At 39.3% G+C, this 21,980-nt stretch overlaps 2 protein-coding genes across 11 annotated transcripts in view; one reads left to right on the forward strand and one right to left on the reverse strand.

Moving 5' to 3' along the window:
• Positions 1-366: 366 nt before the first annotated feature.
• KCTD18 (potassium channel tetramerization domain containing 18) lies at positions 367-12,235 on the forward strand. Of its 2 annotated transcripts, none has more exons than XM_014594320.3 (7): positions 367-454; positions 1,181-1,383; positions 3,123-3,334; positions 4,490-4,683; positions 5,140-5,234; positions 5,675-5,777; positions 8,704-12,235. In XM_014594320.3, the coding sequence occupies exons 2-7, from the start codon at positions 1,227-1,229 to the stop codon at positions 9,248-9,250; spliced, it is 1,308 nt and encodes a 435-aa protein (XP_014449806.1). In that variant the 5' UTR covers positions 367-454; positions 1,181-1,226; the 3' UTR covers positions 9,251-12,235. The 2 variants fall into 2 exon arrangements, with proteins under 2 accessions (XP_014449806.1, XP_019347773.1); XM_019492228.2 differs by lacking the exon at positions 367-454 and adding an exon at positions 547-909.
• Positions 12,236-16,125: 3,890 nt separating this feature from the next.
• SPATS2L (spermatogenesis associated serine rich 2 like) overlaps positions 16,126-21,980 on the reverse strand; it is a 134,895-nt gene continuing 129,040 nt past the window's right edge. For all 9 annotated transcript variants that reach the window (XM_059727218.1, XM_019492317.2, XM_059727217.1 and 6 more), the window contains 2 exons: positions 18,703-18,923; positions 16,126-17,574 (listed from right to left, as the gene is read on the reverse strand). In XM_059727218.1, the coding sequence (XP_059583201.1) occupies positions 17,179-17,574; positions 18,703-18,923 (617 nt within the window). In that variant the 3' untranslated portion in view covers positions 16,126-17,178. The remainder of the gene's footprint in view (positions 17,575-18,702; positions 18,924-21,980) is intronic.

Here is a 21,980-nt window from a genome sequence, read left to right on the forward strand (position 1 = left end):
TTAAGTCAATGGGAGGAAAATTAAGCCAGCTGCATTTTCTGACACGTCTGTTTGGGGTATTCTAAGGAGAGGAAGAGGGCACAGGACACATAAATGTCCACTATGCAGATATCAGTTTTAAACTGTCAGTATAGTCCTGCTCAGAGCCATAGGGAACACCTAGTTGTGATTTATCATGGGGTACAGCTCTGCGTAGCCCTGAAGCAAAAAAGGCAAACGCTTGTCGCCGGCTGCGGGCTGGCTCCCCGCCAGGGTCCCGCGGCCGCCCCCGCCACAGGGAGGGTCCGTGCCCGGCGCGGGGGGCGCCCCAGGGGCCCGGAGCAGCCGCCCCGCCCCGCCCCGCCCCGCCCGCTGCCCCGGCGGCCCGCGCGGTGGCGCTGTGCGGAGCCCGCTCGCGTCGCCGCCGCGGTGCCCTCCCTGAGCGGCCTGGCGGAGCCGGTGCGGCGCCCTGACGGTAATTGCAGAGAGGAGCGGAGCCCCCGGTTCCCTCAGCGCCGGACCCGTGCTCGCCCGCCCCCCTGAACGCGGGGCCCAGCGGCCGCCCCGGGCTGAGAGCGTGTCTGGGCCCCGCCGCGGCCCGGGGCACTGGAGGGCTCGGGCCGGGCCGGGCCGCGCCGCAGGGGGCTCAGAGGGGCTCCTGGGCCCGGCCCGCGGCACGCCGGGCATCCTGCTTCCTGCCCGAGCCCCGCGCCCGCCCGCCGGCCGGCCGCCTCCAGCCCCAGCAGCGGCCCTGGCCCCTAAATGGATGTTGAGAAGGGCAAGGCCAGGGCCGCCCCTTGCCCGCCCCGGGGCCTGGGCTGCCACTGCCAAGAGCAGCAGCCGAGAGCTTGAATCTCAGCGCCCGCCCTGCGCTGCTTTGGGCTGCGCCCCTGCCTGAGGGGAGCACTCCCTGCTTGGGTGTTGGTTTGGGTTTGTGTTTTTTTTTTGTTTTTTTTTTTTTAAGAGCAAATAAAATATCCCATTTATTAACACGGGTGCCAAGATACACCCATTCCTGTTGTGCACAACAGCTTCAGTTTTTAATGCTGACGGATAAACATACTATATGGTCCTGATTAGCTATGTTACTACAATACAAAATTTGAGTAATTGGATCGAGTCTATTCACTTCAATCGTATAAAATGTGATTCTGTGTTTTCTGCCTTTGATTGCTTACTTGTGTCTACAAATGTTTTACAGATCACCATAGAGCAGAGCCGTGTTCACATTGACATTTGTGAGTGCAATGGAAGACGGCAACACTGAAGAGGCGCTGGATATTCTTCGACTTAACGTTGGAGGTCACGTGTTTGTGGCCCGGCGTGAGTCTTTATGCCGCTTTAAGGACTCAATGCTAGCATCTATGTTCAGTGGACGTTTTCCTCTAAAAATGGATGAATCTGGTAAATACATCTAAGTTGCAAGTATCTAAATTTTGCTTGCCTGACTTCATGCTGTTTAAATCAGGGGTGGGCAAAATGCGGCCCACGGGCCGGATGCAGCCGGCCAGGCCATTGTAGAAAATTAGTATTCACCTGCCCTGGGCTGCCTGTCAGATGGCCCTCGATGGCTTGCCAAAACTCAGTAAGCAGCCCTCCGCCCAAAATAATTGTCCGCCACTAGTTTAAATTGTTGCAGGAGTATTTTTTTTTATACTGCTTACCATAGCTAATGGGAAGACACAGATCATATCAACTTCCTGTTCTGAGAGGTACTTAGATAAATTGTAGTAATACAAAGAGAAGAACCTAGATGAAGTACTGTCCAAGTCAGTTCTGCAGGATCAAAGACACTGGCAGAGGTCAGAATAGTAGTATAGGTCACAATTATAAAGCTAACTTTTGGGTTAAAAAAAAAAAAAAAAATCAAAATACCCTTATTTCAAAGCTTCTGAACACCAGCAGCTGCCATTCACCTAGTAGAATTTTCTGGTTCTTGACATTGCTAGGAAATTAAACCACTAACTTTCAGTTACAGAGAAAAGATCAGAGAATTTTGTAAAAGATGAAAGTATGCTTTGAATACTTAATTGCCAACTAAGATGACTATTTATTTGAGCTACTATGTCCAGATATGAACAGATGAATTAAAACTATTCACAGATCAAATTTTGATTCAGTCATGACTCTGTAACTTAAGTCCTTCAGCTGTGACTGAAAGGTGAGTTAGAAACTTTGTTGCTCGCTTCTTTTAAGGAACAGTGGATGTGTCTACACATGCACCAGACTGCGTAGTTGTTACTGCTACTACTAAATAACTACTCAGTAACTCGTGTTACGACGCAATCCTGATGCCACACGGGTTTTTCCCATGTTACTGTGCAGTAGTTCGTTGCTACTGCACAGTAGCATCAGTGTCATGGTTTGTGCCTGCCAACGTTACATCGCCATAGCAAGATACAGCAATGTAGCTTGTCACTACAGCGATGTAGTGTCCGTCTCATGTAGATGTGCCCAATGTCAACCTAAAATCTGCTTCTGTTTTGAAATGTTTAGTTACAAGTACTATTTCCCTAATGTGTTTCATGTAAAATTTCCTAACACAGCAAATGGCACCTTATATATAATCATTTTCTTTGTTAGCTGACAGTTTTTTTTGCATTAATCCAGCAACAGATGGAAAAAAAACCCCAGATGAAGTAACTGTAGAAATTGAGAAGTTGTTAGGAAAATTTTAAGACAGATGCAGTATTAGAGATGAAACAGTTTTTACCTTCTCATGGAACTGATTAGATTTCAAGTAAAAATGGAGTGCATTTTTGTAGGATTATATTTGGTATAGTTTATGCCTCATCCCTCAATATGGTCTGCGCAGATCATTGGTTTCACTGGAACTTCAGACACAGTAGGAATCTACTCCAGGGGTCATTTTGTAGGATTCAGGGTTTGGCTTATTCATCTGCAAGTGACCAAGTACTCCAGAAAGCAAAGCAGAAGTTTTAAAAAACTGGGGAAAGTATATCGTTGGGGAACCAGCAGTGTTTGCAAACAATACAATTATTTAAACAACTAGGAAATAAGCTTTGTATGCCTGTTAGATTATTAAGTAACTGATTATTCACTGGATAATTGCTAGAATGTGACAAAAAGTCTACCTTAACATGTTGCAACCAATAGTTTAACTATCTTATTTCTATTTTCAGGGGCTTGTCTTATTGATCGAGATGGAAACCTGTTTAAATATCTTTTAGATTATCTTCATGGAGAAGTTCATATTCCTGAAGATGAACAAACATTAACTGCATTGCAGGAAGAAGCAGATTATTTTGGCATCCCTTATCCTTACAGTCTGTCTGACCATTTGGCCAATGAAATGGAGACATATTCTTTAAGGTCAAATATAGAACTTAAAAAGGTCTTGACATTTTCTTACTTAAAAACAAAATTTCTGTAATTCATATCTTTCAGCTGGTACTGTAGCTTCATTATTTGGTACATGTAGGTTTTAACTTTGGAATAGTTAATATGTTATTAATCAAGAGTTTTCAAGGAGGAGATTCACATAGTTAAATAGTTATTGTAGTTCAGATTTTCAAAATTTTCCTTAATTCTAGACTGCCTGTACTCAGGGGCTTATAATTTAATTTTCAACATTTTTATGTAAAGTGATACTCTAAATTTGACCTTCAGTTGCACAACCAGGTCTGTTGTGAAAAGTGACTTAGAAAAATTGACCATTAATATAATACCACTGTCTTTTATCATCTGCAGTAAACGTAGTAGCAATTTGTCACATAGATTTAGATAAATATACTGCTAGTCAAAATCTTCACAAGCTACACCTGTGTACTCAGTAAGGTTGAAAGGCTCAAGTGAGGAAGAATTTGAACAAATTGTTGAAAATTAGGGTGCGTCTCCTGGGTACTGGAAGGAGTCTAGCTGTAGTGGAATGGAGCTTATCAACTTTATGCCGATTTCTACAGTACTGCAGTTAGCTTCTCGATCTTGAGCTAGCTTATGCTGTGTAGCCTGCGTGGTAAACATGGCCTTAGTTTCACCAGTTAATGTTGCAGAAGGAGGATACAAGCAGTATTTTTTTAATTAAATCTGTATATGTGCAAGTCTAGCCACTACACAAATAGAAGTTCCTGATCCACCTCCTTGGTACCATTTGTTATTTTAGATACTTTTATGATGTTTTCTGTTATTCATTACCTTTTAAAGGTAAACACCACTCTCAGTCTTTTTGGTTTCTCTGTATATGAGAAGTTTTATATACCTCCTGAGCATTCTTTCCATCCTTTTCTGAACTTCCTCAAATTCTGCAAGAGCTATTTGAGGAGTGACCAGCATGTCACATGCTATTTGAGGCTACATCATCTGATGAAGTAGACTGTCACCTACAAAAGCTTATGCCTCTCTGAACCAGTTAGTATCTAAGGTGCTACCCTGTCCTTTCTTCTGCCTTAGCAGAGGTCATTATTAAAAGGCAGAGAATGTAAGTATGAAAAACTCAGTTAATAACAGTTGAGTTGTTTTTTTAAGTCCTGTGTTGTATATTTTTCTCTAGGCCTTGATAGACTTCTGTGATTCTTATGGTTTAGTCTGCATCAAGCCTACAGTTTGGGTTCTGCATTATCTCAACACCTCTGGAGCAAGCTGTGAGAGTAAGATTATTGGTTTGTATGCCACAAAAGCTGATGGAATGGATGCAATTGAGAAGGAGCTGGGAGGAAAAATTCATAGTAAAAACATTTATAGAAGGTAAGCTTGACTAAGACTGAAGAAAACATGAAAGAAGTGAGATTGTATGCATCTCAGGGCAAGGTTCATTATTTTCTTATTGCATTATATTTACTACTGCAAATTAAGAAAGATTAAAAACTAAGCCTTAGGTATAACCATTAAAACCCACAAAAGTGGCCATAAAAAGATATTAGAAATCCTTATTTTTTCCTCACATTAATGATGCTCATTTTGGACACCTGCCATCTTTTATAGGGAGATAAATTAGAAAGATATTCTTTCGGTCCTTGTATGCAAATAAGAAAGAAGTCAAGGCACTTCATTTTGATATCTACTTTACATAACATTTAGTAAGAAATCCTTAATCTTTTATGAGCAAGTAAAAAAAGTGAAATATATTATTTGGAGAACTTAGTACAACAGAATTCACATTTTTAAAAGGTATTAACTAGATTTACCACATAATATTTCTAGAGAAGCTGGAAATAATGTCCAATACATCTGGAGCTATTATTCAGTAGCTGAACTGAAAAAGATGATGGATGCTTTTGATGCCTGGGAAGGGAGAGGTAGAGTATTTAATTATATTTGTCTATTTTAGTAATTGTATTTTTCTTCCCAGAAACAAGACAAATGTTAAACATTCTGTTCTTAACCAAGTGACAAAGAATTATATCTTTGTTTATTTTAAGTATTTGAGTAAGTGGCATGAGTCAAGATAACAATTTTAGTCATCCTTTGAAAAAGAAAAGTGCCTAAAAGTGTTCCTTCAACTGGGAGAAATGAATGTCATGAAGTAGGGAGCTTCACACCACAAATGTGACAGCTTGCCAGCTAAAAAATGCGTGGTATCAAAGCAGAGATACCTGTCCTCTCTTGCTTTCATGCAGAGGTCCTGAATATTATAATAATTCTTATTATGTATGTAGCCTAGGCTTACATGTATGTATTATTCACAACACATGACACGTCATTCTCTGGTTGTTAAATGTTGTCATTGGAACTGCAGGTGTCAGTTACTGGAGAGTGCCCCAGGAACTGATAGAATGCTGGACTCTGGAGGAACGTGCTTTGAAAGGAGCTCTACATCGTATGTCTCCGGTTCGCAAAAGGTATGCTTCTTTGATTCCTACAGACTGCTTATGGTGTTCTGTGGACTACTGCTGCTTTTGTAAAAGAAAACTTAAGGTATAGTTTAAATAATATCTTGGAATAATTTTAAGTTTCTCCATTTCATCATCTCCATGTTCTGTTAAAAGCAGTTATAGAAATCAGAACAGAACTTCAAATGTGACCTCTTTGGAAACAGTTTACCTTCATTTTGGAATATTGCTTAAATTACCTTTTTTTAAAAAAAAAAAAAAGCAGCCTGAGAATAAATACTTTTAAATGGTAGGGATCCGTTTCAAACTAAAGAGAGGAGGTATTGTTTTGGTTACTGACCCTGTTAGCTGTTGTTAATTAGATAAGTAACCAAAAGAATCTTATGACATACCAGGCACATCTACACATTCAGTTAATCTGAAGCAATGAACTCTGGAGCTTATTGTTCCTGGCCATGTTGTTTGCACATGTGTCTGGGACTGCAACACATCAAGCCAGGTCATGGAGCACCTCATGCTGGCAGGGGACCAGGGTGGGGGGAGAAGTCAGCCTGCCAACCTGGGCCTGCTTCCCCTGCCTCAGCGTGCTGTGGAGGGGCTGGCTGGGGCATGAAGGTGCTTCAGGATGGGGCTAGGCCCTGGTTCTGAAGCACACTCGTGCACCAGCCAGCATCTACATGTGCACTGCTGCGGACAATTTTTTTTACAAGTATTATCCTGCTGGGGAGTAAATTAATTTACTCCAGCCTAATAGGGGCACACATGTAGAAAGTTGATGTAGTGATGTTTATTATGTACACAGTACTGTTGTATTAGCAGCCTAGAAAGCGACTAGTTCCGGTCGTTTTCAAGGTTTTTTTTAACAGTCAATTTTGGGATGGAGGGAGGTAACAGCCCCAAAACTAGCTAGCTCTCAGTCATTTCAAGGCTCTGGCTTTTGACAATTGCCTCTTCTTCAGGTTTCTAGCACCAGTTACTATCTAGTTTTAGGATAACTGCATCATAAAGAAGAAAGTGGGGCCAGAAGATGCTTAAGCAGTTTATACGTATAACTTGTATCTCCTCTTGTTGAAGTTTCTCTCCAATTTTTGATGATTTGCACATTTTTAATCATCTGCCTAGCTATCGTCATTTGCTGAAAGTTCCTACATAAAAATGATCAGAGCAGCAATGCTTACCCTTAGTGGCACAGAGAGCAGATGTAGACTTTGGATTACCAGGGAACCTCCATTTCTTCCTATGTGCTTGACTGCTCTCACTTTCTAATTGTATTTTCCTCCATTTCCCTTTATCTTTTTTTTTCCTCTCTCCCCTTGATGCAGAAGTACTGTAGTTTGAAATTCATTAGAATGGTGAGGCTGAAATCTGTTTCTAGTATGTTTCTGATTTTACCTGTGAAGTGCTGAAGTACAAAAGTAAAATCCCGCTCAGTGGGTCCTTTGGTGAACTGGAAAGGCATGTGGTAATGAGGGATTCAGACTTTTGGGCTAATGCCCTTAATCCAACCCATTTTTCTGACAAGCATTGTGTAATTTTTTCTAATATATATTAGCTTATCTTAGTTATTCCTGATATGATATTTCCTCTACTTAATTGCTGTTCTTCAACAGTAGATTGTGTCCCTTCATCCTGTTGTTTCTTCTGATCCCACATGTACAGAGATTGAATATACACTTCCATCTTGCTCAGAGAAACATCCTTAGTAACATTACCAGACACTAATTCAATAGCAGGCTTTCTAAATCAGTTTGAATAACATTGCCTTTTTCCCTTCGTTTATTGACTTACCCGTTTTATAAGAATAAGAGTTATGTGACGTCAGATACTGTTTCGTCATACAATATGAATTCCTGTAATGCTGAACAAATTTGCTTTATTCCAAATTATAAATAATCACAAAAACACATAAATCTACATATGTTCTTGTATGACTTGTATAGCTCCAATTTTATTCGTGATACTGACTTTTTAGCTGGGTGTCTTTGGTTACCATGTAAACCTTTCTTGAAGTTCAGGCCCAGATTCTTTTTTGTCAGTACAAAACCTTGGAAATAGCTTGATTTATACACAATGTTTTAGGCTTTTACAATTTCAAATTATTTTCCTACTGTGAAAGGCAGCATTAGAGCCATAGTTTGCTTTTTAAGAATATTGACAAAATTATAAGTTTAACTTCAGCCTCTGCTCTCTTTGCTCTAGTGGTTCCCGAGAGGTTTTTATATAAATTTGCTAATTTATCTCTCTTTAACAAAAATTTAGTCTTGCCCTTGTTTTGTCAGCCATCAATTGTTCTAATTCATCATCGGCTATTTAAGTGTGATGTGGATTTATATCAGCATTGTTTATTTCCCTGAGGAATCTACTCAGATTTCTTTCCCAGAGGCTGAAAAAAAAGCATTTGTGTAACCCTGTACAAATGCCAGTTACTTCTGCCAGTAAAACAGAGTTGTCATTTTCTGAGACCCTGCTCTCTTTCCTTCACTTAAGTAATCCTGAAAAAGTGTTCATTTGGCATTTTCACTTTTCTTATTTTACTTTTACATACTCTGCATTTTGCTATTTTTGTCTCATCCTTGAAGCCTTACATATTATGTATACCTTTAATATACTGGGGGTCTTGAACATAAAGCAATCTATCTAAATATTTTCAGCCTTGCTCTTTTTTTTCGTCCTACTTCTTTCTCGTTAATTTTCATGTAGCTTCTTTTTTGTATTCCCTGCCTACTATTTGTGGTAGGCAAAAGTGAGTGCCGATATGATTGACAGGGACTCGGATAGGACTGCTAACATTCTTGATTAGCTTAAACAGGTAATTAAATGGATTTTGGAATAAATAAAATGAGATTTGTGGATTAACGTTGGAGATGACTTATATTTTACTTGTATAATTGAAATACTTAGTTTGCTTCTTAATCTAAAATCCTTTGTTTTATAGACGACTAATAGACTCTACAGAAGAAGATGACAATCTACCCTGTAAAGCAGGTCCTAAACGAATTAGATTTTCAGGTCCTTCAACAAGCACTCAGATCAAAGTCAAGAACTCTGCTTCATTAAAATTAGTGGCCTGTGATACTCCTTCACATTCTTTTCTTAAACCATGCAGCACTGATAGTGTATTACAACCCAGAACAGCACTAGAAACTGCACCTGCAACATGCCGAATGTTTACAAATTCTCAGACATCTTGTGGAACTCAGAGTATTGAAAATGGAGCAATGCAGCAAGCTGCTTCCAAGATGTCATTGTCTAAGAAGCCTATATCAAATAGAGTTGTAAAACTGAAGCGGACTCCACTATGCATCATGTCACCATCTCAATCACCTTCCTCTGTTTTGAATAACACAAGTGAACAGGAGATACAGGCAGTTGGAATTCCTGCAACTTCCATGTCACTAAGTAACAAAGAATCAGTTAGATCCACAGAGCATCTAAAGCTCAAGAGTAAAATGGAGATTGACATAATAGATGATAACATTTAACTGCTAAATTCTTGGAGCATATTTCCTGGCATGACTTTCTAAGAGAGAAGCTTCTGACCAAGCTATCAAGAAGCAAACATATGACCTGGATTATAATTTACTAAAAGAGCTGGTAGGAAATTGAGAGAAAAATAGTATAAATTTTAGAGAGAAAAGGTTTGGAAAGCATGGTAAGTTGAGAGGAGTTGTCCTGGTCTAGTTCTTAATGTTTTTGGAGAGGACTATATTTTTTAAACCAGTTTTGCAGTACATTGTCATGGTATCCTTCTTTTTTAAAAATGTACAAATACAGATGAACCAGACGTGGATGTCCTATTTGCAAATACATCCCAGATTAAAAAACAGCATGAAGTTACAGATTTTAAAAACATATTTTCAACTTGGGGAAAAAACAGACTATTGTCACTAGTAATACAGGAGCCACATGCAGATTAAAACTTAATTTAAACTCTCCAGGGGTATAAAATATCAGGCCTTACAAAGGTATCAAAGCCACCAAGAGTAAATGCATAAATGATGGCTTTACAGTGTTTTCAGAAGTTAAAATGGACTAAAAGGAGTCAGCCTTGCATGTAGAATTAGACATTATAAGGGGAACAAAGGCTTGTTTTGAAAGCAACAACCAAGAACTAGATGTATAAATTCCTTAGGGAGCATGATCCGTGTACTGCAAACATCAACCCAAGCTAGCTGATTTTACATGCCATTTCTTTAGCATCTAGACAGTGCCTGGTGTCACACTACTGCAGTCTACTCTGTCCTACAATTGCAGAAAGTCTTAGGCCTGACAGCCCTCATTGCTTTGTTCTACCTTGTGTACCTTTGTAGATGACCGGCTGTAAATGAGCAAGGACAATCCAATATCTACCTACACTGAGGCAGCGTAGTATAGAACCCTGCTTAGTGAAAACAGGTAAACAAAGAAGTCTTCCAAGGGGGAGGGCTGAAGGACAGACAGCTGAATTGCTCTTGAACATTTAGATCAATATTGTGTAACGTTAACTTTTTTATGTTTCAAGAACTGAGCCTCTAAAAGAAAACAGGTATAAAGTTTAGCAATACTGCTGTTCTCTTGGGATCATCTTATATTTTGAAAGCTAGCTTCCATCTTTAATTGCCCGTGCTAGACACTTATTGTTTAATGAAATTTTAGATTTAATAGAAAACATGATATAAAGATGCTAAAATTGCTCAACTTGCCCTTTCCTTGCACGTAAAATTTTCCATTGGTGCTAAAGGTCCGAACTATTCCTAGAATGGAGTTTGAATGAAAATCAGTTTTTAAAATAGATATTCTATTTTGTACACTCTTTGCTTCATTCTCTAATTTAATAACTGAGGAAATGTTATAGAAAGATAAAATGTCTTAAGAGTGATTCCCATTTCATCATTTTGAGGTGCTTTAAAAGGCTTATAAAACCTAAATAAAGCTTGGCAATAGTTTGGATGAATTTTACACAGAAAATGTTTAAGAAAAAATGTTGTGGGATTTTTTGTGCTGGCTTTAGTTCATTATTTTTGCTTTAGATCTTCCCTGATAGCAAAGTAATTTTTTTCAAGTATTATTTATAATAGCCCTTAAAAGTAGTAGCCTTGTTGTAACATTGTACAGACTTACTGTAAAAAAAACAAACCAGCCCTAACTCAAGGATTTAGAGATTAAATTTTGAAAAGGCTCAACAGGTAGATGAAACAGTCAAGCAGACTGCAGGCGGTCAGAAAATAGAACATTAAGATTTTTTTTTTTTAAATGGATTAATTCTAATGCTCCATTGACTTCATTGGAAGTTGGATCAAGCTCATTGTTAATGAACGACGTGCTTTCTTGTAACCAAACAAATGCATATTTGCAGCCAACTTTGTAGAATGGAATAAGCGCGACATCTCATAATTGTTACGCCGATGTGTGTATTGTTGGTATGTTTCATGGTTGAATAATTTTGAACATTCATTTTAGTTTAATATATTAATTAATTCTGACACTGTAACAAAATAAAAATGGGCCTATTAAGGGGAAGAAGCAACAGCACCTAATGGCCACCCGTAAGCATTGCAGCCTGAAACCCGCTGGTTCAGAAAAGTCATCATTTTGGCATAGGTCACATGCCATTTTGGAATGGAGAGACATTAAGCAGCATTGCCACAAATAATTTTCTCTCGAGTTTTTGCCCACCTTTGGTTTCCTACCTTCCTTCATAAGTGCAGCAAATGACCTGGGGTCTTGGAAGTTCACTGTAGTTTTTTTTTAATCACATGATTCTGTTTTGGGAAAGGGAATCCTATATGGTATGGTGTATCTGCTTCCACAAACCTTGCCACAGATACATTGTACATGCTGGATAACTTGAAACATTGGGGTAAATTTTATATGAGCTACAGTTCTTCAGCTGGATTTGATCCAAGTATCCTCATAGTCTGTTTAGTAATCGGCTTACTTTTATAGTAATAAAATTTTCTCTCTTATTAAAAAGAAATTATTCAGTGAGAAAGTAACCCCAGTTTAACTATGTTACGCTGACTACTAATGTCAAATGTCCATGCAGTGATGTATGAAATATATATGCCTCGTTAGCTGATTAATTAAATTAAACAATACATTCATCATTCTAATTAACATTCTCTATTCACTCTCTCCTGTCCCAGATTTGTGTTTTCCAACAACCAAAAGCTTGTCATTGTAATAGTTAAGTATTCAGGAAAAATACCCTTACTAGCTTAATTCCTAGAAAATCATTCGCATGTGACTGAGCATGGGGCTGTGATGCAGGAAGCTGCTTATTGCCAAAGCATGTGATTGATAGTCAATGAAGTGCTTCAAAGTATGGAAAAGTCATCTGCACTGTATTTAATTGAAACAAATAGGTATTATTTCATGTGATAGGCACATGTTCCCTTCAAATGTTTGAGAGAATTTTGGTACTGTTTGTATTTTGTTAAGAACCATAGAAATGTTACACAATTAAATGAACTAATGTCAGTCACTAAGTGTTAAAACAGCTTGCAAAACTTTATAAAAACAGTGAAAGCAGCCTTTTTATAAGCAACCATGACACACTAATGGCCCTTAAAGGCAATTTCCCCATTTTTCTTAACCCAACATTATAACACATGTCCAATCTCGTTTCTTATGTCACCTCTGCTCTGTTAGTACAAACTATGATTAGCCATTTATCTGCTGTGCCCCTAAGTATCTCTGCTTTCTTTCATTTTGTCCCTTATTCATAAAATGCCATTTCTAATTAATCTGCAACTACCCTAGTGCCCTCTTCAAATCCTTAGCACCTACTATTTACCTCTTTTTGCATCACTGAAATGCCTTTTCCTTCCAGTCCTCCTTGAGAGCACAAAGGAATCTAAAAACTGTTTCTGTTTAAGTATTTAACTTAGTGGCTGAATTCACCTCTGTTTGGAAGAAAGACTAATGTCTCTCAGCAAGTATAATAATCAGTTGAGATTTAAGTGCTCCTCCCCTCATCCTCTTAAACAGTGCAAAGCTCTTACCTGAGAAAACAGGGGGAAAAAGAAAAGCTGTTCCTCCAAAAGCTTGAGAGAATGAACTAACCTCTTAGCTGTTTGGCTTCAGCTAACTTAAAGACTCACAAGTGCCGTAATCAGTCAGCAGGAAGTGAAGCATTCTGGGTATTCTGCTGTAGCAAAGCCTTGTAACAACACCCTGGCTGTAAATGCTGTAAAATGGCAAAGAAGTGCTAGGAACTGAAGTTACAGAGATTTATGGAAATTTAGTCTCATATTTGTTTTATTTTTCTCTTGCTGATTCTGGTTGCTTATGCAGCTCCCCTCCTGCCGCCCCTCCTTTGCCAAGTTATTTTGCGGATCTACCCACTGCTTGCTCAGTGACTGACAATGCTGTGTGTCCATATATTTGCAGCAAGGATTCAGGTACTTTGACACCGGTTATTTTGCAAATATTAGATGCTTTTCAGCTCATTCCATGCTCTAATGCAGCATCCACTAATATTTTAAACTTTATTTAGCTTTTAATGAGCAAGATATTAAATGTTTTGAAATTTGCTATAAAGATCTATCCCCTTTATCATAACTTTAAGAGCATTTCTTGCCTATCTGTAGTGTTCAGTTTTCTAGCTTGCAAATGATGTAGCATAGGGATATCTTGGGTCTTTTTTATGTGACATCTTTGAATGGATTTAGTGGTTTCTCACTGGCAGCCAGGATTGAACCTGGACCACTATATCAGACACCACAAGCTGCTGAGGTAAGAGTTCTAGATCTGTAAGTTTGAAAATTGCAGCTGATGTAAACTCTGGTGTGGCCCAGCCACTAGATGAAGACAGTCTTAGTAGGAATTGCTATTGCCATACTAGATCAGCTAGTCTAGTTGAATTAGAAGCTGCCTTATTCATTGTTAACTTTTTCAGGATAACTTTTTCAAAGCCACACAAATTTCAAAGTCATATTTTCATAGGTGCCCAATTCACTTAGGCTCCAGTTACTCATTGCAGAAGGGGCTGGCCAGGGGGCAAAAATATTGATCTTATGCCTGGGGATAGAGCACAGAGATTTACAGTATAGATGTTTGAAGGGTGCCTGCTTGAGGGATGACCTTCAGGTCAACACTCAGTGTAGATGGAAGCTCAGCAATTCGAAACAATTGTGCATGGTTTACATTTTTTCAATTTGCAGCCTTCCAAATTCAACCTGGGCTCTGAAGGGCATGTGCGGGGGTCCTTCTGTTCTCATTTTACAATGACAAATAATAGATTGTTCTGCAAGCTAAATCACACCCTTCCCAACACCTGTGCATTCCCTTTGCCTTAAACAGGGTTGAACAGATGGTTGATCCTGTAATTTGAATGTAATAGAGTGCTATTGACAATAAGCATGAAGTAAAGTCTAGTTAGTTAGTTGTCAGTACTAAAAGTAGTAAAAAGGAAAAAAACCATACTTTTGTCACAAAAGTCAGCAGATACAGCTCCTGTGGCACACAGGGATAAGTGGAAGGTGAAGAGGTGCTTGCTTTTACCCATCTACCTAGTTTTAAACCTGGTTTAAATATGTATAACCCATTCTAAATCTTAACTGATGTAATAACATTGAACAGATACCTGAGTGATCTTAAAGACCAGCTGGAGATTCCAGCTTCCCTTTTCTTATCAATGTGTTTGCAATCAAGAAAGGTGTCTGCATCATCATGTGAAGATTGTCATATACAGATGTATTGTTTTTCAACTCTCAGTTCTGGATCAATCAAATACTGAGGCCGTGCTTTATTAAAAGTCTGTATTTACTAGAACTGAAATTAAATCATTCTTGTCATGTAAGTTTGCCCCTTGTGTAGCATAGACTTGATTTCAAGAGAAGAATTCTTTTGGGGGAGATTTATTTATAAAATTCAAAGAATTCCATTAACAAAATTAAGGAGTTACTTGTCTGAAGAGGGATATAATTCACTATGGGTAAATTACTATTTTTTAGAAATTAAGGTTTTAGGAACCTATCTAAGCATTGTATAGTTTCCCTGCATTATACCCATGTGGAAATTACTAATACATTCATGACAGTAAGGTCACAAGTCAAAGCAAAGGTCTTTAGGCAAATCTAGGAAAAGTTACCTTTCCAATACCAGCACATACTTGCTTCTAATGGGCCATCAGAAGTTCAGATCCAAATGTTCATATAGTCAGATTATTTATGAAATACCAATGCAGAAGTAGTGACTAGTTTTGAGTAGGACAGTATTTACCCTTGTACTTCTGTTTTTCCTCACTACCTCTCAAGATGAAGACAAGCTAATGGCTTTTTACAGCCATACTAACTGCCAGTGTCCTCATGCAAAACATCTACTGATGTCACCTGAGAGAAAATGATCACTTTAAAGAAAATCAGAACATCTGCACTTTGAGTTTTTAAGAGACAAATTGACAAAATGGGACACTGTCAATATTGTGGAACTGAGCAAAGCCATCTAGTAAAAATTAGGCAGAGCCATCTATGCCAAAGCACAGAATAGCAAATAAGTTCCTGGTGTTACATTTGTAAACATGCTATGCTGCCTAATTCCCGCTGAAAATATGTGCCTAAACACCTTTACTAATTGTAGACCTTAGACCTTTGAGTTCATGTTGTGAGAGGGAGCTTGAGCTGGATACTTCACAAACGTCATCTCTGAAGTCACTGTTGTGACTTGTGAAGCAAGATGCTACTCAGTGGGTGCATAAACACATGACTAATTAGCTCTGCTGTAAAACCACCATCTACACATGCAGTCCTATTAGGACAGAGTAAACTAATTAACTCCACTGTACAGTAGTACTGCCAGACACAAGTACTATCTTATGGCAGAGCCATAGCCAGCCCTCCTGTAGCATGTTGAGCTGGGTCAAAGCAGACCCAGGCTGGCAGGTGACCCCTGAGGCTCCCTGCCAGCTGGGGCTGCTCTGCGCTGGCTCAACATGCCGCAGTCCCAGACGTGTTCAAATGGTGTGCCTGGGACCAATCAACTCTGGTGCAAACTGCTAGAGTTTATTCAGCCGCATTAATTGCACATGTAGACGTGCCCTGTGTGATGAAGGATGCTGGAATGTAGCCCATCATAGGAAATAAAGGCTTAAACCACTGATGTCCATTGAAAAAAGACTGATGCTAATGAGATTTGGATCAGTTCCCAAATACATCTAAAGGAATAGGCAGACAAGTCATTATGAGGTAAACCAAATTTCACCAACAAAGATTAAAAGATTAAAGATTAACAAATGAAGGAGAATTGTACTTAGTGTGAGTTTTGCCAGAAGCTTTTCAGGATTGGGCCCAAAGTTTCTGTTGTTGTTACTGCAAAGATTAATATAAAACAATGAGAATCAGAGGTGGTTAGGTACTGTAAGGCAGCAGACACTAAATATTTTAAAGTAGCATTTAATTTGTCTGGAAGGAACACGGTTTCTGAAATACAGACTCAGGCTATTAAAACTATCTAGGATTTTTTAATAGAAAACTCAGAGGATGTGATACCCACTTATATATATGCACTTCCACATTCTATTCCATGTTGCCATAACAGATTTGTAAGAGCTGTTGCTCTCCTATAGGAGAGGTGGTTTCTATGGCAGAAATTAACATAGAAAAATAATTGGAATTCAAATCTGGAACACCTGCAACTTTTCATAGCTGAAAAATAAATCTAACTAGTCACAGCAAAGTGACCAAAGAGGGTAGACAATATAACTCTGGTTGGATAGCCATGAATATATACAATCCAAACTTTTGAAATGAGCATTTTCCCTAGTCTCATAAAAATAGTTTATCGATGAAAAATACCAATGTGTAATATAATTAATACAATTTTTATATTGGAATTGAGAGATCTCTGATTACGGAATGACAGACAAAAATATCAAATGTATTTTTTTTTAATTTGTTTTGTATAGAGCAATACTGTGTGTATATAATATATGTGTATATATATGTATATATGGAGAGAAAAAGATGTATAGAAATTTTTCAGGATAAAATCTACAAGAGCATCCAGTTTCATTGCAGACCATCATGTACGAAGTTCCTGGTAACTTTCCTAACATTAGCTGCTCTAAAAACAACAAGTGGACTTGTACAACCACATATCTATAACAGGCATCAGGCTACTGTGCATTTGGTCTTCACTTTATTTTTTCAATCTGGATTTTATTTTTATAAGTAAGTACTAAATACTGCCTGGCTAAAATTCTGCATTGCCATGACAAAATAACCTTGAGCATATTGTGCAAAGCTTTAAAAGTATGAAGTGAGTTACTGCTCATAATTAGAATGAATAAAAATACTAGCAGGTTTCAAATAGCAACTGATTTCAACTGATTGTATGTTCTGACAGACAATTTTTTGTCAGTATTTCAACAAGCACCTTGACTGAGAAACTGAAAAGAGATTAAATTGCTTCCTCTCTCCATTGTGAGAATTTAAGCCACCAAAGTCACAGCTGGCACTGAGAGGACAGTGGCATCAGCAGAGACCTCTATGCTTGCAGGACATAAATTGCATTGAGAGACCCTAGCAACACTGTTTCGGAAAGACCTGGGTTCTGTGCTGTCTGGTGTATGATGCTTTCGTCGGGTCTTTTCTGAGTGTGTAAGATTCTCTGTGGTCCTTGTAGCTGCAGATGGGTCTTGGTTTTTTGTAGCTCCTTTGTTTTTGGGTCTGAAATTATTATGCTGCTGTCTTCTGTGTTCAGATCTGGAGCCGGTTTTTATATTATTCTGATCTGTCTCATTGGTACTTTGTGACTTGCCAGACCCATTAAGCCGGAAGCTTTGATGCTGTGGGTTGAATCTTCGTCGTTGGATAAAGGGCCCATTCTACCAAGAAAGAAAACGAATAAATGGTTGTCTATACTCTTCAGATATAACAATGGAAGCAACAAGGTAAAAATTAACTCTTGCAAAATAAAATTCCTGCTGAACTGACTTCATTTTTTTATTGAGGATATAAACAAAACATGTAAAATTTAATTGGTATTAGACCTATCAAAAATATCTGAGACTACAAAGAAATCACTATACTGTTGGTACCCAAGCTATTTGCAAATATATGTGCCAGTCAAGCACATTAAATTAAAACTTACTGGGACACACGGAAATGTAAAAAAAGTGGTGATTTATTAGTGCTATAGAAATAAGAGCAGCAAAACTAAATAGCAGTGGTTAGAACCAAGTTTACTTTGACTTCTGCCCCTTGAAACCTCAAAGTACTGCTTCTCTGGTGAAGTATTGTATAAATGGTACAATGATATTTACAAAAAGGAGAAGAAAACTCCACATGGAATGGAAAGAAGAAAAAAATTGTGTGGATGGCAGATACATCCATTCTGTTCATCTACACAGAAGAAGCTTTATCAGTTTTGGAATGTTGTTTCGGGTTTTTTTCTATGACTGCCATGGCAGCAGGTTGCATATATACACTGGCGGTATAAAATGCACCAATATTTTTCCTGCCTGATTCTGTAATTTCTACTTGTACAAAACTCAGATTGACTTTATCAAGAGCTTTACCTGAGTAAGCACTACAGTACAAGGACATTATAAGGTGCTCCTGTAATGAAACAGCTAAAAAATACCATAGTATAGTAAACAGAATTAGAGAGCTTTTGAAATAATATTGAAATCATGTAGGATTCCAATTTCAAGGTCTACCAAATCCTGCTTCAGGGCATGAGCTGATCACTTATCCAGAATTAGGAGCAAATATTTGTTCATAGCACAATTAGGTAGCTTGTGAAGTTTGTAAAACTTTGCTCTGATGCAACTGGCATTGGTCATTGTTAAAAGCAGGATTTTGATCTGTTCTGGAATGGCAGTTCCCATCTCCATGTATCGTGTATGTTCACACATGAAATATATGGTTTTGTGTGACTCACTTTTAAGTGCACATTTTCCATGAGTTTGTGAAGGTTTATAACTAGTTTAATTCATGGCTATTTTTCTCACCTGTTTATTCATTGGGATTACTTGTGTAGTGGGTTCTGTGGGATTGGAAGGAACATAAATTGGCATTTTAGTGCTTCCTGTTTTACTTTCAGAGTTCTTCATATTACTAGAGGCTTTTCGGGGATGTGTATTTTGCTTGCCAGTGGACAGATTTGAAGTCACAGAAGACAATACCGAATTGCATGATGTTCTCGAAGAGTAATTGTTCTTTGGGTGAGAAACTAAAAAACAAGAACATTTGGTGTTATCAGATAAACATGAAAATATAAACCCCAGATTCTTATCTCAGTTGCACTGGATTTCAGTGTAGTCACTCCAGACTTACTGTAGATGACTTCCTGTAGTTACTCAGATGACTGAGAACAGTTAGGCCCGCAGCATGTTTATGCTGTGAACCAGTCTAGTGAGTGGTATCACAAGACACTTCTGGAGATGAAGAGCCAGCCCTGGTATAAGTCCACTGATTCCATTCATGCACTGAGCAGGGGGTTATCTCGCAGATGCTTCACAAAGCTTTTCAAAACCCCCACAAGTCAACATTTTGTTAGATACATTAATACATTTAGAAAAAGACAGCACTTCCAAAGGGAAAAATCACTCGGTATGCAACACTAGGAATCTCCTTGGCCACCTGTGTTCGTCTGACTGGATAGGCCTGGATCCGAACTGGTGATTTGCAGGTTTCTCTCATTGCTTACCAAAGGAGGAATCTGAGATTGCACTGGGCAGGAGGCAACACATGTGCACATGGATCCAATCCTGTCAAGTTTTAAGTACTCTCCACTTCCATCATCATAGATTCATAGATGTTAGGGTCGGAAGGGACCTCAATAGATCATTGAGTCCGACCCCCTGCATAGGCAGGAAAGAGTGCTGGGTCTAGATGACCCCAGCTAGATGCATATCCAACCTCCTCTTGAAGACCCCCAGGGTAGGGGAGAGCACCACCTCCCTTGGGAGCCCGTTCCAGACCTTGGCCACTCTAACTGTGAAGAAGTTCTTCCTAATGTCCAGTCTAAATCTGCTCTCTGCTAGCTTGTGGCCATTATTTCTTGTAACCCCCGGGTGAATAAAATTGGTGAATAAAACCTCATCAATTCCCTTCTGTGCCCCCGTGATGAACTTATAGGCAGCCACAAGGTCGCCTCTCAACCTTCTCTTGCGGAGGCTGAAAAGGTCCAGGTTCTCTAGTCTCTCCTCGTAGGGCTTGGCCTGCAAGCCCTTAACCATACGAGTGGCCCTTCTCTGGACCCTCTCCAGGTTATCCGCATCCCTCTTGAAGTGCGGTGCCCAGAATTGCACGCAGTACTCCAACTGCGGTCTGACCAGCGCCCAATAGAGGGGAAGTATCACCTCTTTGGATCTATTCGTCATGCATCTGTTGATGCATGATCAAGTGCCATTAGCTTTTCTGATGGCTTCATCACACTGCCGACTCATGTTCATCTTGGAGTCCACTAGGAGTCCAAGATCCCTTTCCGCTTCCGTGCCACCAAGGAGGTCATTTCCTAGGCAAGGAGGTCATTTTCTAGGCATCCTTATTGCTAGGTACCTCATAGGACAGGTACCTCTCTGTCAGTCTAGTTGTTCCTGGTGTGTAATGGGGGTAGACACTGATATCCACAGAATGCTGTGAAACAGCATGATGGTGACATGGAGATGCAGCTTGCTATGGAAGACTGTGTGAGGGCAAATCAAGTCTATACGAGTTCTGTCTTAGAAGGCTATGCCTCCCACATGCCTACTGCATCCAGGGAGCATGGACACCTCACTACCAAGGATGGTTTACGCAGCTTATGTGCTTTTTGTAGTTAGTTTTGTTGGCTACTAGTGACAGCAGGATCCAGCTTTCTCAGTGTCAGCAGTGATACTGACAGTCCTTTGGTACCTGCACTACCTGCATGGGCCAACTCCCACATTACCCAGCACAAGAGCACTTGGCTGCTTTTTCCTGTGTGCGTTTGCATGTAGCCAGATGCAATCTCTGTGGTAAAGGCCACTTAGCTTAGTTCAGTAGCCTGAAGGTTTGCCAGATAACAGCACCATCAACAGTGAACTATCAGTTGGTGTGGCTGTCTTGCTGGAAGGAGGTTATGCTGTTTGTGATATTAACAGGGAGAGACTAGAAGCCAGTTTATGAATTATTTTAGCACTGGTTAAAACGTAAGAGTAATATAAATACTGAGCATGTGTAAAAACTGAGTTATTTTAAAGCTTCTTATACTAAATAGTGAAAAGTAATCTCTTCCTTTGGATGTTTCCATTACACTGCTAGTCTCAGAAACACCACTTTTCAGATGGCTGCCACAAGCACAAGACTAGGATAGACTAGTTAGATTTGTAACTTTATGCCTTAGACTTGTGCTTTTGAAACCATAAAACTACAACTCTGGATACATAATTTCTGCTTTCTGTTGCTTCTTAGTCTGTGAATTTGTACACAGTTAAGTGGAGCAAACTTACTGTACATTTCCTTTAGGATTCCCCCTCAAACTGCAGTCCTGTCAGATACTTGTAGTTTTATGGGTCAAAGTGTTTTAATTAAAGTCTTCTGGTAGCAAAGGGAGAAATGCACACAGGCAGAGAGTGCGATACCAGTAAATCCCAGAGCTGCACAAAGCCAATGGTAGCTGTACCTGTATTACCCGGACCTTACTTTGGCCCAGAAATTTAAATGAATATGACATTCATGGAAACTGGACCCTCTGAGGCTAAAGTTCTCTATCCATGGATAAGGTATAGTTGAGTAACAGCCATGCAAATAACTATGTAGTGCCCAAACAGTTGGGGCTGCAAAGACCAGCTTGAGAAGCAAACAGATAGCTCAGTCTGTCCTCTCTAGTAAGGCTGCCAGCCTAGAGGCCCAAATGTGAAATGGACATTTTTCACACTGAAACTGTATGGTTACCACCTACATATCTCAAAGTAGCTGGACAACTACCTGAAGAATTACTGTTGGTCTCAACATGTTTCTGTTATTCTTGCCATGTCTCCCTTTGTGGTTCTAATATAGTTTGAATCTCAAAACACTTCCAGATCTGGCATTGAAGTGTAACCAAAGCAGCACTTCTCATCTTGCTGCACTTTCATACGCTCTTCAGCAGTCTATAGACCTAGAAAGGTCACCAGGACTTGTGGGTAGAGTTTTTGTTCCTGACTTTCTCTGCCTTGCTTTCTGATCAGAAAACATTATTGTTCCTTTTCTCTTAATAGGAACACACTATGTTTGAACATATGCCTCAAAAGCAAAAGAAACCAGGTATTTTTTTCATGCCCAG

Source organism: Alligator mississippiensis, chromosome 4 (assembly GCF_030867095.1).
Source record: "Alligator mississippiensis isolate rAllMis1 chromosome 4, rAllMis1, whole genome shotgun sequence".
NCBI classification, from domain to species: Eukaryota; Metazoa; Chordata; order Crocodylia; family Alligatoridae; genus Alligator; species Alligator mississippiensis.

Bases quoted from the DNA above. Each gene is read 5' to 3' on its own strand.
- KCTD18 (XM_014594320.3), top strand. From the start codon at position 1,227: ATGGAAGACGGCAACACTGAAGAGGCGCTGGATATTCTTCGACTTAAC. The intron at 4,684-5,139 runs GTAAGCTTGACT...TAATATTTCTAG, and splicing joins AGTAAAAACATTTATAGAAG to AGAAGCTGGAAATAATGTCC. The intron at 5,235-5,674 runs GTAGAGTATTTA...TTGGAACTGCAG, and splicing joins TGATGCCTGGGAAGGGAGAG to GTGTCAGTTACTGGAGAGTG.